The 17,387-nt window shown below is 40.6% G+C and overlaps 1 protein-coding gene across 1 annotated transcript in view; it reads right to left on the bottom strand.

The window, feature by feature from the left end:
• Window positions 1-17,387, bottom strand: part of LOC118417693 (sodium/hydrogen exchanger 2-like) — a 45,514-nt gene that overhangs the window by 17,136 nt on the left and 10,991 nt on the right. The window contains exons 3-7 of the mRNA XM_035823356.1: window positions 15,418-15,518; window positions 12,266-12,398; window positions 10,645-10,880; window positions 9,772-9,926; window positions 3,741-3,842 (exon numbers count right to left, since the gene is read on the bottom strand). Coding sequence (XP_035679249.1) covers window positions 3,741-3,842; window positions 9,772-9,926; window positions 10,645-10,880; window positions 12,266-12,398; window positions 15,418-15,518 — 727 coding nt within the window. The remainder of the gene's footprint in view (window positions 1-3,740; window positions 3,843-9,771; window positions 9,927-10,644; window positions 10,881-12,265; window positions 12,399-15,417; window positions 15,519-17,387) is intronic.

The following is a 17,387-nucleotide window of genomic DNA, read 5'->3' as shown; positions in this document are numbered from 1 at the left end:
ATTCCTAGCTTTGTGTCTTGATCTTGTGTTCTTAGGAAAAGCACTTAACATGATTTTTCTCACTCCACCCAGGTGTAAAATGGGTATCGGTATCTGACTTTGGTTGTACACTCTGGTACATGTAAAAGACACTAGAGGAAGAAGTAGATCGGGCTCTGCCTTCCAATACTGTGCGGTAGACACAGTGGGTAACAACTCACTGACTTTCCACCCTCAAAAAAGGGACTACCATTACCTTTAAGTTAATATGTTACCTTTTCACATTTGTATGCAACCCAAGCTCCCGTAGTCCACACACAGTAATAAAGGTGGGCACAGCGAGTTCTTAGAAAATTGGCTGCCCTACAGCGCTATATTCTCACAGCCTGAAGGGATTTGATTGGGTGGTGAATTAATCTTTCCTCTCTATTGGGCTACATCAACTTGATCATATGGATAACATCTGCACCTAAAGGGATTCTGTCCTGTCTTAAGAGAAAAGTATTTCTCCTTTTGATAGATTTTGCATAAATGCTTCCACTTTAAAAATTGTGGACTCTGAGGCCAAATATGAGGCTTTATACATTATGTATATCTACTGTACAGGAAAATGAGAGAATACAGTCAAACCTGTCCATAGGGGCCACTCAAGTCTGGAGAAATATGGCTATTATAGACAGGTGGCCACTATAGAGAAAATAATGATCAATTGACCACAAGCAATAAGTTACAGTGTCATGATTTCCTTTTCAGTAACAAGTAAGATTTCACCAAGTAACATTGTCTTGGTCATCTCAAAATTCAACTTACCTAGCTAAAGTTAAATCTCCCAGGGTGACATACGGCCGCTGTATGGTCGTATTAGGCAGTGTTTCTGTATCTACGGGACCGGAAATCGTGTGGCCGTGGCCGCGTTGGACAGGTGGTTGCTATTGACTATTTCTTATTGCTTAGGTCAATGGGAAAAATCCAAGGGACTGACAAAAAGTGATTGTAATGGCCAGGTGGTCGTTATGCAAAGGTGGCCGCTAATTCAGGTTTGACTGCATTCGGAATCGTTAAAAAATGAGGTTGCAAAATGTATTTTTCCATCAGATTTGATGCCAACCGTATATTAAACTTTCTTGTGTGGGCCCAGGAGAAAACAGCAGGTGCAGAAATTTTCAACTTTGAACTACGAGAAGCTTAAAAAGTTTCTGGATAATGAAGTTCAGTTAAAAGCATCCACCAAACTACATGTTCAAGATAAATGTGACAATTTGTTGGCTGTAAAATGGTCTTTTCCTCCTGACCACTTATCTGTAAATGCCTAGCACCTGCAGAGAAGCACGCTCTACAGGAGCTAAGGCTGTTAAAATTCAATGTTTGTTAACGTTGGTATTGTATGACATGAATCTAGTTTGCGCAGCATTCAGGATTATAAACCTCAACTGAAAATAAAGACCATATGGTTGTTCTGAAAAAACTGATTTTGCAATTGCAAACTATTTTGTATAGCATTAATGACACATTCACTAAGTGTTTGATTTAATCAACTTTTTGGTGATTGTTTTTCACCGTCCTAAGGGCAGTTCTGACTGGTTCACATTGCACTGCAGTATAGGTGTCACTGCTTACAGATGCAGTCCCAAAACGCAAAGTATTTTGTAATAGACAGTATACGTATAACATATATGTGCTATGAGATTGCTAAAGGTGATTGAAATGTCAGTTGAATAAAACATTTGGTTGTACAGTACATTTTGTTGTACTTCAAAGAATTTTATTCTTCAGTGACTATGGCCCCATTGATACTAAGCCTTGCAAATCGGATTCCGAGCCAAAACCACTGATCAGAAGTAGGATTGATGCGGCTCTATCTGAACACTCCAAGTCACATGGAGGTCAGCTAAAATCCTGGCCTTCTGTGGGTAGTTTTGATGTGGCTCCAGTCTGAATGGAGATGTCTTTGACTACTTGCTCGTGATTGGATCATGTCTGTGGATATCTGCAACTTACATGATTACATATATGAACTATTTTCCTTATTCCTGTGCCTCTGATGTTCTTTAAGTTACAAGGCACCTGTTAAAATTCCAGAAAGTACTGGCTTAGCCTTTCTAAAGTTAATGTTGGCTGCCAGACAACAGACTTCTTCATCGTATCAAATTAGACTTTTCACATCAATCCTAAAAACATTAGACAATTTTATTCACCGCTTTATCTTTCATCACTTGCCAAAGCAGCACGAGTCGATATTCCACCTTGCATACTGAATGATAAGGAAAGTACCATCAAAAAGCACCATATCTAGATTATATTCAGTAAAAGGGAACATGTTCACAGGGATATAGTGTTTCTTTCTTGGTAGGGAGAGAATAGAGTCTTGTAAGTTTGCAATTGAAACTGCCATGCAGGGTTTTACTATTCATGGGAAATGTTTATGCTAGTTTTAATTTTGCGGTGAAGACTTTACATTGATTAAAAAAACTACATACAAATTTTACCTTTCACGGTACCAGTTCCGGTACGGTACGCCCGTGCAGAAAGTGAAAGAGATGGAAACCCCCAAGGTCATGTGCAGAAGACCTCATTACAGCACCACCAATTTCAGTGTTCCACACACAGATTGCCAATTTAATATCCAACGTAATCAAAACAATTGGAGCGCACAAGGGGTTAACCCTTCCTACACTTACTGAATATCAAACTGGGGATATTCTTATTGTCTATGAATCTTTTATTTGTCATAAGAAACGACATACTGTAAAATGCCTTGAGGTTTGCAGTGATGTTTTTTCTCAGAGAGAATAGAGCGTTTGTGGTCGTTTTAATTTCATAGTGCTAGAGTCACATTCCGTACAGTACATGTAATTGAAATACTGGTGGGTTTTAAGTTGGCAAGTGAAACACTTGCCGCAAAAACCGTGAACATATCGTATTAAAACAATCGCGAAGATTCAAAGGTTCATGGTACCCTGAGGATCACTTTCCTGGTCATAGGAGACCCTTTCTTACACCAATTGGCCTCAAAAGCAAGGCCAGTGATTTCATGGTGTTATGTATGGCACAACTTCTATCCTCTGAGAATTGGTGCCTGGGCTGAATAGGGAAACTGAGATTGCAATTGATGGTGCTGATGCACCTGGGTTTGCCATTTATCGCTGACTTGGTGACCTCGATATGCCCACGGGACTGTAGCTTTCCTTAAAACTCAGCATGAACTCACAGAAGGGTATGCTTTTCAAGATAAGGTATGGTATGGTCTTGAATTTGATAAGGGTATAGGTCACTGACACATTGGAACAGAGGCCTCAATCCCATTCAGAGGATGCACATGCACATTCATGCACATATCATACATTGTCCAGTATCATCATGTGTTGGAGGTGCCTGCTATGGTGAAGTGTATGAAGAAGTATGACCAGCAAAGTACAAACTGAACACAGACCTGAACTTTGAAAATTGACTACATTGTACGTCCCGTATTTATGAAGAACTGCTACATATCCAGATCATACATATGATTGGATAGATCAGTGATCACAGTCCAGCACTACTGAAATCAACAATTCTGTCTGTAACACACTTAGTTTCTAAGTTGCTAGTAGGTGGTTTCCGACTGACTGTCCATAAAGGCAGCAAGGTTTCGGACTTTCCATTACTGTACAGTATGTTACTAAAGCCTTTGGTGCAACACACCAGTTTTGCAACTTGCATTAGTGTAATTAATAGTAAAATCTTCTATAAAACCCCTTTCCTTCATTCTTATAGATACTTACGCCATGATGCCTGACAGGTGGAACATCTCGGCAGTCAGGTAGGCCAGGTATGAGAACACAAACACAAACAGAGGCTCGATCACTCTCACATGGTCTGTAAACCTGCAGTAAAACATACATTTAATTACACATTTGTTGAGGTTTTTTATGAATCCTTTTAACAATACTAATGTGTGGTTTAGAGATCTGTAAATTTATACATGTAACTGAAAAATGTGATGATGCAGAAATTTTTAATTTGGCCACACCAATTTAATTTGTTGGTTCTCAGATTTTACAAAAGTAAAAGAATAGGCATAACTGGAAAAACATAATGAAAATACAGCAAGAGGACCAGGTTTATGGAGACTCAGTGAATACATTCATTTTCAAGTCTTCCTCCCTGCCCTTTGCTTTTAAGATGTCTGCTTACTATATTTTCATTTTCAAAAATTGATTCCAACTTTACAAAGAAAATCAACTCCAAAAGATCATAAATTATAGACATTCTTTTAAATGCCATCCATTGTACATGAAAGCAGTATGAAAAGGTACAACAACTGTCAGTGTATTTCAGCACTAAGGACAGATACATGTATTTATTTTTTTTTTATTAAACTTTACAGAAAAAGTTCTGCAAGGTGTGGGTAACAGGATATACCTTTACATGACCCACACCTCCAGCAACAGTTAAAATCATAACGATGAACAATAGAGAAAGGGCAAATAAAAACAAAGAACTTTACATAGAGGTATTCTAACAAAAAACGGCAAGATACGAAACAATACCCAAACGAAACAACAATAAATGGGATCAGATAAACTAAGGTTAACAAACAAATGAGAATGATGTAACTATAGGTTGACCACACATTTAGATGTGCATCCAATCAGCACTTGGAACAATGGGTCCAAGTGCTTATTAGATAGACATCAAAATGTGTGGCCAAAAGAGAGAAGTAATGATCAATAACGGACTGCTTAAAACGATTTGTTGAGAATGTTGGATTTAGCCGAAGTTTTCTAATTTCAGGTGGTAAGGAGTTCCATATGTAGACGATTCTGTTAAAATAGGAGTACTGAAAGTTTGTAGTGTGACATTTACCAGGGATAAGTTTAGCTTGTGAATGTGCTCTTAAAAGGGGATGTGGGAGATTTAAAAAGTTGTCAATATTAATATCATAAAGTCCTAGTAAGCACTTATATAAAAAACATAGATCAAGTATTTCTCGTCGGTAGGACAGAGGTAATAGTGAACAATGTATTAATCTCGTCTTGTAGTCTGCTGTGTAATCATTAAGAATATACTTGGAGGCACGTCTTTGAACTTTTTCGATTGAGGAAATGAGGTTGTGTGTATAGGGTGACCAAACGACAGAGCAGTACTCAAGTCTGCTTCTGACTAAAGTGAGATATAGCATTTTTTTTACATTTACAGGGGCATTGAAACCTACAGATCTTTTTAAAAAGCCGAGAGCTGAATTTGCTCTCGAAGTGATATTATGTACATGAGAATCGAAAGTTAAATTCCACGTGGCTAATACCCCTAAGTCGGTAAATTCAGGAACAGACTCGAGGACCGTGTCATTCATTTTGTACGTAAAGTTAATAGGATTTCTAGATCTGCTTATTGTAAGGATTTTACATTTGTTGGGATTAAAATTCATTTGCCAAGTATTACTCCAATCGTACATACAATCAATGACTCTCTGGAGTGATACACAATCTAAGACAGTAGAAATTCGTTTGAAACATTTAGAGTCGTCAGCGTAAAGGCCCATTTTGTTGCTAACTACGGATGGAAGATCGTTGATATATAATAAGAAAAGGAGGGGACCAAGAATTGACCCCTGGGGGACTCCCGATACTACTGGGAGCCAATCCGAACACGTACCCTCGACCATTACACGTTGCCTCCTACATGAAAGATAACCAGGTAAGTAAATTTGAATGAATACCATACATTTTGAGCTTATGGACTAACAGCTGGTGAGAAACGCAGTCAAATGCCTTGGAAAAATCCAAAATATTAATATATGATGTCTACTTGGCCACCTCGATCTAAAATCCCGCCAATTTCATGGTAAATTTCAAGGAGCTGTGTCGATGACGATCTTCCCTTGATGAAACCGTGTTGTAACGGATATATCAAGTGCTTTAAATGAGGAAATATACGATTAAACAAACACCTTTCCATTATCTTTCCGACAATGCTAAGAAGAGAAATTGGGCGGTAATTTTCTACTAAATCTTTCCGGCCTTTTTTAAAGACAGGACAAATATTTGCATCCTTCCACTGCGCAGGAACCCAGCCCTGGCTCAAACTTCTGTTAAACAATGCAGTCAGGTGAGGAGCGATCACATGTGCGCACTCTCGAAATACAGTAGGTGAAAGTCCATCTGGACCAATTGCCTTGGTGCAATCAAGTATCGACAGTACATTTTGGACTTCTTCAATTGAAAATACAATATTTCCTAGACATGGATGTTCGAAAGCCACAATTTCAGGCAGACAAAGGGTATCATTAGATAAAGTGAAGACTGAATGAAAGTAATCGTTAAACATGACAGCCTTCTCTATGGCGGAGCTTGCTTTGGCGCTAGCTGAATTCAAGACGGCCGGAAGGCATTTGGATTTGGTTTTAGATCTAAAAAAAGACCAAAACCTTTTCGGATTCGTTTGCACTAGAGGTCCAAGATTGTTCAGAAACGAGTTGTACTTTGTCTTAATGAGTCTTTGAAGATCGTTTCTGAGTTTTCTAAACTTGCTCCAATGTGAAGGACTGTTAGTTCGTTTGGCTAATCGCCATGCCGTCTTCTTTTTGTTGCGTGCATGTCTGACTTCGCCGTCGAACCAAGGTAATGAAGATGATCGTTTTACACACATTTTTGGAACACAAAGCTCAACAGATTCGGTAACTTCGAACATCCACCTCTCCCAGACATTGTCAAGATTAACATCATCGTTGATATTGTGAAGTTTTGATTCTAGATCTAACCTTAGCCTATTAAAGTTACCTCTTTTATAATTATAAACATATCGTTTATCTTCATGCCTTTTGATCTTCCTATTGATGATCAAACCAAACTGTAATATAGCATGGTCAGTAGGATACTCTGATGTGACCTGTTCGATTTCTAAACATTTGTCAGGTATGTTAGTCAACACTACATCTAGCAAATGACCATGACTGTTGGAGATGACATTATTTATCTGAGTAAGAGCGTAGTCATTTAGTAAATCACATAGGCGACTCTCATGTTCGGAGTGGCTTCCTCCTTTAGACCAATCTATGTTTGGGCAGTTAAGATCACCCATCAGTACTACCTGGCTGTACTCCTTGGAGACACAGCTTAGAATAGAACTCAGATTAGCATTAAAGACAGACAAGTCACCGCTCGGTGGCCTGTAATACACAATGAGTACAATTTTTTGATGATTTGTGGGATGAATGTCACAAATAACAACCTCGTCCATGGGCTCAAGGTCCTCTCTTCTCTGTGAGAGAATATTAGATTTAACAGCCAACATTACACCACCACCTGTCATTCCAGGCTTGGTGACACTTCTGTCTTTCCGATGAACGGTGTAGTCCTGGGGCAGAAGCTCCTGGTCGGCTACACACGGAGTTAGCCAGGTTTCAGTCACAGATATGATGTCAGGCTGTACAGTAGCAACAAGATTTTGAAAGCAAACGAGTTTGTTATATTTCTTGCTAACTGACTTGACACTGCGAGCGTTTAAGTATAGTACATTGAGACATGAAATGTCAGTTGGGAGAGTCTTTACTCGTTGCTATTCGCCCACCAACGGTCTGGAGTTTGAGTGAGTGTTCGTGGCGCAGTCGCGGACAGTATCACAGGAAACGGTTGAAACAGGAGGACTCGTCGCGGGCATGGCCGACAGGGATTCCTCACACGTAGTCCGGAGGTCCAAAGGTGGAATATCGGTGGTGAGTGGAGGGGTGGTTATGTGGGAAACGGTTTTGGTGTGTAGGTCACGAGCAGGTTTCGGGACTCCTTGACTGACCTGAAATCGTTCTGCGTTCTGTTTTTTAGTTGCCGGATGCGTGCGTTGTTCGGGTGAGGGGAGCGACCGTTTCCTGTTCCTCAGGTTGTAGCGATCGTTTGAAGGGCGGTAGCTTGGTGCTGTGACGTCGCTGTTGGGATGTGGTTCCTCAGCCGACATGAGTCTGGAGGCCCTAGACCGCCGCTTATTCCTGTGATTAGAGAGGTGGCGCCTGTCAGCATCAGCAACCGCTGACGGACGCTGATCTGTGTGTTGAACACGAATGTCCCGTATAGCTCCTGCAATGGCGATGTCAGATTCGTCCTCTAGTCTAGCGAGTGACTGGAATCTGTTAGACGTAGGTACTACGGCTGGTCTCACATACTTGTTAAAGGCTCGGTTGATCATGTCTACCGAGTCTTGGGTTTGGGGACTAAACCCAACAGAATCATCTCGGTCAGCGGACCTTCTTTGATAGCGCCGAGTTGGATGTCGCTCGGTTTCAGTAATGGAAGCGCAATTTGCCTTGGTGTGCCCAGTCATACCGCATGAAAAGCACGTGATGTTAGGGCATTCGTAAGCCTTGTGGTCGAGAGCTTTGCAACGTCGACAGTTAACGATCTGCCCTTGACCACAAAATACCTCAAGATCAATGTCAGTACATTCAGAAGGGTTCAGTGGATGCGGCACACTTATGGTGGTGAACCTCGGGGGCGGACGCTCAGTGAACTTTTCCACATAACAGAACCTGTGCCCCGTTCTAAGGTGCTTGAACATGTCAGTAGCGTTTTTTACTAGATGTCTCTCGATTGGTGTGGCACGTATGGAAAACTTGTCAACCCAATCAGCTACAACGACGTCAGGTACCGAGTGATACACCCCGTGTATTGATATCCTGGTTAAGCGAGGTTTTGTCAGGGGTGTGGTCACGAAGTCGAGCAAAGTCAGATCCTTGCCATGTAACTGAATATGAGCCTGTTTGAGAGCTGCGGCTTTTACTTTGGGGTTTGACAAGTTTATGATGATCATTGGGGGAATAACTTGAACACCCAATATGTCTGACGGTCTCACACCATCGGCTCCATGATGTTGCGTACTTTCTACTAGGGACAAGGCAACGTCTTCTTCCCTTGCCCTGAATCCTGATTTCATGTAGCATTTAATCCACAGATTCGTGTCGGCCAGCTTGTCCGCAAGCGGATCTGGCACGGATATATCCACTTCGGACATCATGAAAATGTAAACAAAGGCTTGCTACAGCCCAACACTGTGCTTATAGCCAATTTCTTCACAGAAGACTCACCGGTCAAATCGTGCGGTTATCCCCGTAGACTTAGAAATCAGCTTCTTTGATGGATGCTTTTCTGGGCATTTAGAACTCCACTCGACGATCGTAGGACGTCTGGTGTGCTGTCGTGTAGGATTCCTTTGTTCGGCACCCTCCCCACTCAGCCGACGCTGGCAACTTACAAGATCCAGAAATCGTTGTACACAACACAAAACGTTCAAGTCTCGTCTTCAAAGTGTAGCGATACTGTCCTGCTAACTCTCTGCACGTGGATTTAGATCGGATGGGCACGCAAATGACGAGAAATAAGCTTTTATTGAGAACTATTACAGACCGACTCATAAACACTGCTACTGCCGAAAGCGCCACCTAGCGCCATGAAAAGATGTATGCAGATGTGTGTATCAAGTATGCAGTGTTTCAGTCAGCAGTCACTTTTTAAAACCACAGTCAGTTATGACCAAGTATATTATAAGGATTTAACTGGAATTTTGTACACAACAGCACACAGTTAAACCAGGTTTTTAGCAAACCCGGATTTAGCAAAGACTCACGGGTGGTTGCTGAAGACAGGTCTTTGCTCAGGACATACAGGGTGGCATTTTATAATACTATGTAAAAAATGGACAGGACTTTTCTAATGTGGCTTGTAACTTGAGTGGGCTGCCTGCGCCAGGTGGATGCCCAACCACGGTGACAAGGTTTGACTGTCTTTGTCATTAAACTTACAATCAGTGTGAACTATGACCTCTGACCTTGTTGTGAAGGATGTGATGACCCCAAAGATGACCCCAAAGAGAACACCTCCCAGTCCAACGATGAAGAATGACGCACAGCCAGCCACAACGTCAATGGCTATGATGTTGTCCTCGCCGATTTCATTGTATGCATCAAACATGTGGTACAGTACCTGCAAAAATAAAAGGTTCCAACTATTCAGACATGTCATGATTAAGTCCCTTGGCCTTATTGCCCAGGACAAGTGAAAATCCTGATCGGCTAAGCACAAAAAAAATAATGTCTTCCTGTACATTACTGTCATTACAAATTTGGTTTGGGCCAGTACAGGGCAAGTGAAAATTTTAAGACTTGTCCACAGTCCAACCCTGCATGTACTGTAAATGCAGAAACTTTTATAACTTCGCGGTGGTTTAATGTTTGTGATTTTTGCTGTGTCCGCTTCACCGCAAACTTAAAACCACTGGGAACATTTTTCCATGGCAGTAAGAGACTACGGGGCATGGTGCTACCGCGAAATGAAAACCACCGCGAAAAGTCCTTTATCCCGCTACCACGAAATTAAATTCCCGCCAACTTCAATGCATTTACAGTATTTACATATTGATCCCTTGTCTTGTGCACTATTTCTTTGTTCATTGCATCAAATATTAGGCATTCTGGAGTCTCCTTTGAAAGTACCTTGTTCAAATGTCGAAAATAATTTTCTAAGCTTTTAGAGCCAGAACGTACATGTACATGTACATGTGAAAATGCTGAGATGTTTAAATTTGACAATACAAGTAGAGAGTTACAAAATTAATGTAAGTTTTAGCAATGGGAGACTTGGGTATGATTATAAAACTTAAAAGAAAAAGTCATTATAAGAGCAAAACAATACATTAACTCACCACTGTCACTGCATCGTTGAGCAGTGACTCTCCAAACACAGTAATATGGAGAAGTTCGTTGACGTGGACCTCCTCAAACACGGCCAGTACCGCCACGGGGTCCACAGCGGAGATGAGACTGCCGAACAGGAGGCAGCGTAGGAGGGAGATGTCGCTAACGGAGCCCAGCCAGCCCAGCTGGGCACACCCATATAAGGACATGGAGATGCCCAAAGTGTTCCATAACGTGCCAATGACTGGGAAATATAGAACGAATGATTAGTTTGGCACAGGTCAAAAGATTAGACAATGCTCGAAATACCCACTTGCCCACTTGAAAATGCAACCACATTTTGCTTGGCGCATCTTAATTTCAAACCCAGGTTGCACACTGCGCAACCTGATATGCAGTTGGAACAATGTCTGCTTTTCCCCCACCTACGTGCATAAGCTTTTGTAATTATTTTTTGATAACATAAAACATATTACAGTTACATGTAACTGTAAGAAAAGATATGGATATTAAGTAGCTGATTTGAAGAAAGCAATAATATGGAAGTGGGGCAACCTGAAATGTTCATGGCGCAACCTGCCTTTTGACTCAGGTTGCCACTTGGACAACCTGGCTGAAAAAAGTATTTCAGGCACTGTTAGGCCACACCAACTTTATTTGTTGTTTCTCAGATTTTTTCAGAAAAAAATTGGGTTGGTCAAAAAGGATTTTAAAAACTTTCGGGGGTAGGCGAGATCGGACAGGAAAACCTAAACTTTCAAACATTTAGGGCGTCCCTGATGGCAAAGTCCAAAGTTTGAAGAACAATGATAAACGTACCGTCCAAAATATGCACGTACAGCTACTGGAATTTGAGTGCCATAGTTAATTTGAGAAAGGAGAGGCAGTGAAATTTTGTCAACACAAGGTGTGGCCATCAATTTGAAAAGTTTGTTTTTTTTTCAAATCTGAAAAAATAGGGTTGGGAAATCCGAGAAACAACAAATAAAATTGGTGTGGCCTCATTAAAAAAAAACACCCCTGCAGCTCCAGATGGAGGTGTTCAATTACATACCAATGGCTGGGAAACACAGAACAAGAGATACAAAAAATGCCCCTGCAGTTTCAGAGGAGCCTGCAAGGGGCACAAAATAATGTACACTTTTTCCTTGCTTCAATGCCAATCTGCCTCCATAAATGATTATACAGACTAATAAAGTATGTCCAGGACCATTTACAATACAAAACAGGTAGTCCTGCTGCAGTACCAAGGTCAGCCACCATGAGGCCGAAAATGGGCAATGACATTTTGGTCCACAACACATACCCACATAATCATACATGATTGATCCATCTAGGTTTTTAAGATACTGCACTGGGAACATACACAAACATGCACACAAACACAAACAAAACAAAAAACACATCAGACCAAAAACTATACCTCCATTTTCTATGACAATTAATGACAATTGCGGTATAAACAATCTCATAAAAACACATACAAGAAAAGCACTTAGTTTCATATAATTGAAACTCACTTGATTTTGATATAAACAGTGTAATGTTTTCACAGTACAGGTAACTTTTTGAAAATTAAAAATGCGTAGTCTATCAAAGTCTTTAACACCAGGTGTTGATTGACCCTACCTGCATATGTAAGAATGCTTCCAATGTTGTCAAAGAAGGCACGGTTGGGCATGAAGTAGCCAGCGTCTACCACAATGGGTGGCAGCAGGTACAGGAAAAAAGTATCTGCACTTAGGGTGTGGATGTTTTCCTCCTGGAAGACATACAATGTAGTTTTGAATATGAATTGTGACCAAAATTAGGCAAAACAAGAAAAAAATGTACAGTCAATCATACAACCCCCCTCCCACCAATATAAAGCATTTTTGGTCCCTACCTAAGGCCACGTTGATTTGATATATGGATGATGTCCTCTGGGAACCCAAAAACTGATGCGAGAGTGGAATAAATAAAGTTTGACCCAAAAAAAGTTGCATCCATTATGAAAACTTACTGAAATTTGCTGCGCGTGACGGAAAAATTTTAAAACCAATTCATCAACCTTGACGGACAAAAATCCTTGGTGGAAGCTACAGGCGGCTTGGGGACGTCGTCCACGGCCGTAAAAGCCACACACTGTTTGTTTTGCTATTGTTATTATTGTTGACGAAGTGTGTCGGCGCCCTTTTGCATACAATAATCTCATTAAAAACCTGTTTTTCAAGGTCTCAGTTCAGTCTCTGTAACTCCTGGAATAGTGTTTTCGTGACAGTGGGAATTGGCTGACTTCGAGCTGGCTAGAGCCCTGGACCAAATACAGAGTATTGAATACCTAACAATAAATTCTTGTTTTGTTTTCACATCTTCTTCTTTGACCTTTAGTTGGTATTGATGCTGACATTAATGATGTTTTCTGATATGTATATTATTTAATCCACAGCATATATTTGCTCCTTTTGCAGCTGCTTTGTATGATTTAAAGCATGGTTGAAATCTTTTTATTTATTTTTGGAAACGGCCAAAAATTGATGTGCACGTGGACGTCATCCATATAATCAAATCAACATGGCCTAAGGACATTTTAAGAAAAATCAAGCCCTTCAGATCTAGTATTAACTATTAAAACATACATGTACAACGTAGAGTTTAAATTCACATTGGACAATGTGCAGGTAGCAATTCTAATACTGCAGGGATGGGACTATATAAGTTTCCACAAAATGGCATTGCAATGAAATGATTTGCAACAGACCTGGTTTTATATATAGGTCTGACAACTGAAACATATTTCCCACATACTTGTTCTCACCAGGATTTTTCACAGCATAGGGGCCCCCTATCTGGCTTTTAGCTAGGATTTTATAATAGGGTGTCCAAACTTACTGGTGAGTCACGGTAAGTGACTATTGTAGGGGGGTCTGGGGGCATCCACCTTCCATGGTGCAGAGTTTTTGATGATTCTAAGTTTAAAAAGTGCATTCTTAGGTATCCCAAGAGGCAAAAATACTGTTCCAGAGGTCACAGTAGAAGACTGACCACAGATGACCTGGTAGCATCCCTGGTCAATCAGAATTTCATGCTTGTCAGACGATTTTCTCCCCAGTGTAAGGGCCTCCAGGGGCATAAAATTTCTTGTTATTCTAAGAAAGGTGCGTCCAGATGACGCGTTGACGCATGCCTGGCTAAAAGCCTGCCCCCTATGCTGAAAAGGCCTGGTGAGAACACTGACGTAGCTCATGTGACCTATAAGTGATTAGGAATCAGCACTTTAATCTGTACTGATAAAGAGCAGGGCTGTCTCTTACTAAGCTTTCAATTTTTTTACGTGCTACTTTTGAGTGCCCATCATGTTAACTTATAGTGTCATTCTAATAAATACATTTTCATCAATTTCATGTCATGAAGTGCGAAATAATATTTTTGGACGGATGGGGCAAAGCTCTCTTTCCTCCTAATAAGCATATGGAGTGACAGGTCCTGACAACAGACCTGATGTACATGTACAAATGCAGACCAATCTCTTTTCTGTGCACTGCTATCCCTCTTTTGAGAGATGCCAACAGGCTAATCCTTGAAGCTAAGCCTTTTATGGGTGTCTGTTACAAATGCATGTGTCACAATAATCCTAAATCTAGAAACCAAGGAGGTTATATCAAACCCAACAGTGGCAATAGCTAAAATGGCATGCAGCTAAGCCCCAAGGTCATTAAGGCAATATCAAATTATTAGCTTGTCTTTCAGAGACACTCAGTCCAATAATGCAAAATAAAGGGGAACTGACTGTTTGCGGTGGTTTTAAGTTTGCTGTTTTTTTTCAGTATAGAAGTCAGTATGAACATGAAACCACAGCAAACATGTCCCCTTCAATGATACAACCCTGCATGGCAGTTTCAACGTGATATTAAATCCCCACAGACATTTCCCTTTTACAGTATAAGGAACTATCCCAAAAACATTTTGTAGTGTGTTAATTGATGTTTCATGGTGCTCTGTCATGGCATGGTAACAGGATTTGATTTCAGTTACATTGATTCTGAAAACAAAATACATGACACCCAAAATAGCCCAACTGGGAGCTAATCAAAACTCTTTATGTCGTAATCATGTTACTAGTACTCTGATATTCAAAATTAATGCAACTTGTTTTTCCATTAATCTGTGCCAAACAATTTAGCTAGCTATAGGGAGCGATCAGAGAAGCAGACAGAAACGAATCTAAGGCCTAGGGAAAAAATGTTGTCACAGTGTTTCCTGTTTGACCCTACCTACCCTAGAAAAATCTTCCGACCCTAGACCCTTTTTTGGGTGGGTATTGGAGTGGAGTCACATAGCTTCCAGTTGGACTTTTTATTCAACCTGGTTCTTATTGAAGTATTAAACTGCTTGTCCATAATCTAATGAAGGATGAATGTCACGTTATCCCCTGATCTGATTTGTGAACATTCTGAGCAAAATTAAATCTTGACACTGAAGACATTTAAGTGTCCTCATGCATTTCAGTTTTACATGTACCTTCAAGTTTAAAAACTGTATTGTACAGTTTTGGGCCGAAGTCTACAAAAAGAAAAGAAAAGAAAGATAATCCCTGCCTACCAACCCTAATTTTTTCAGGACTGAAACAGACTCAATGTAATGTTTTTTTCCTAGGCCTAAGATTAGGAAAGATATCAGACTTAGGAAACGGTCAGACGTTTCGGATAGAATTCCAGTTGCTTGAGGAACTACTTTTTGGTGTATCTTATTACCTGGATGTCTAACCTACATCGAAAGATATCAGACATAGCTTTACTGACCTGTTTGGTGAGAAACAGGATGGCTCCAACTATCAGCCCAAGCACAACCAGCAAGCAGCTCTCTGGAACAATTTTTGACACCTTGTGTGACAAGTGGAAACCTGGAGGATGTGGAGAAATATTGGCATTAGATATGAGGATGTGACAAAATATTGGCATTAGACATGCACCAGGAAGTAACGTTGGAGGGGGGCTCTGGTGGAAGAGTGCAAATACAGTCAAACCTGTCTATAGCGGCCACTCAAGGGACTGGAGAAATATGGCCTGGCTATAGACAGGTGGACACTATAGAGAAAATGCTGATCAATTGACCATGAGCAAGCTACACATGATTTCAGTTCCCACTAATCTTTCTCACCAAGTAACATTGTCTCGATCGGTAAATTCACCGACAAAGACTTGCACTTTAATGCTCAAGGCACGCATACCTTCTGCTACCGCCAAAATGACCCTGTCAGGAACTCCAAATCCTCGCAAACTACAATTTCAAACTCGGTGCAGCGTGACATAAGGCTGCAGTATGGTTGCAACAGGCAGTGTTTCTGTATCAACACGTCATTTGCATCGACACCGGCACCGGTGTCGATGCAAATCGACACCGGTGCCGGTGTCGATTCATTCTGACCAATCAGGGGAGCGTTATCCACCTGCCTGGCCTGAATCTACGTGTTACGGCGTCATGCGTCATGCGTCAGCAGAAAGGAATGCTACAGTGTGCAGTCCATGTTAGAGTTAATCCAAACATTATTACTGTTCACATTCCTTCAAATGTATTGAATATGTACAACTATAACTTAGGATTGAATAGCAACACACTTGTCCCAGCAGAAGGGAATTTGTCATTATGCCAAGCCTTGGAAGTCTTGAATAAAGGATGTACTCTCACCTCTCAAATAGAAGTACCCCCTGGAATAAAAGTACCCCCCGGACAAATCCTCAAAATCTAATAAAAGTACCCCCTGGAATAAAAGTACCCCCCGGAAAAATACCAAATTGACATGTAAACTGTGTCCATGCTACTTCAGTCCGGAAAAATACCAAATCGACATGTAAACTGTGTCCATGCTACTTCAGTCACAAGCAGGTAGGCTCTTTTTATTCATTTATGCCTGAGTACCATATCAGTTAGTTGTATATAAATAATGAACAGAATAATTCCTATGTTATTGCATATATTTTCTTTATCTGAGTGTCACAACATCAACAAAGATTAAAATAAAAGTAAGAAATGAATGAAAATAAAAATTGAAGAAATAAAAAAAAGAACTTTATTTCATAATCATTGTTACAAAATAACATTTTGAAGAAACATTCCAACTTAGTAGAATACCTTTCTCAATTCACCACTTGTGCTATTTTCAATGTTGCAAAAACCAAGGAGGTCATAGACACTGCCCCCTATTGAACAATATCGGTACTGCAGAAAATATTCATTCTCTCGCGCATTTCCGCGAGATTCGGCGTGAGTTGATGAATCCAACATGGCGGATGTTTTCGAGCCGATTGAACGCTGTGCTTTATTTTGGAAGGGTTTTTTCTTTGCTGGAACATTAAAACAAGTAGACTACGGGTGAAAAACGGTGGAAAAGTATTGGTAACTTTTTAGTTTGTTTATTTGGTGGTTAATTTCTGTGTTTTGATCGAGAATTTACGGATCTGAGTGACTGTGTGTGTAGCATGTGTTTGAGCTCGGCCTATGGACCTTGATGTTTCACTCAGCGATGTTTTCGTCTTTGTTCAGCGCAAATTTCAAGATTTCTGGAAGGTTAAATATGGTCTAAAACGAAAAGGATATATGTGAGTGCAGCACCGAATCAGTTATTTTTGGACCTGAACCGAAAAGTTTTTGCAAATCCAGCACCGATCCGGCGTACCGGTACGCATCCCTAGTTAGGATGTTTGGGTCATAGCGCTAGCGGCAGGGAAATCCGCGCTGCCTCGTCCGAAAAATAGTGAATTTAAGCAAATAC

This window comes from Branchiostoma floridae, chromosome 6 (assembly GCF_000003815.2).
Source record: "Branchiostoma floridae strain S238N-H82 chromosome 6, Bfl_VNyyK, whole genome shotgun sequence".
NCBI classification, from domain to species: domain Eukaryota; kingdom Metazoa; phylum Chordata; class Leptocardii; order Amphioxiformes; family Branchiostomatidae; genus Branchiostoma; species Branchiostoma floridae.
Note: the sequence above shows the minus strand (reverse complement) of the source record. Positions and strands in the feature narration are given on the sequence as shown.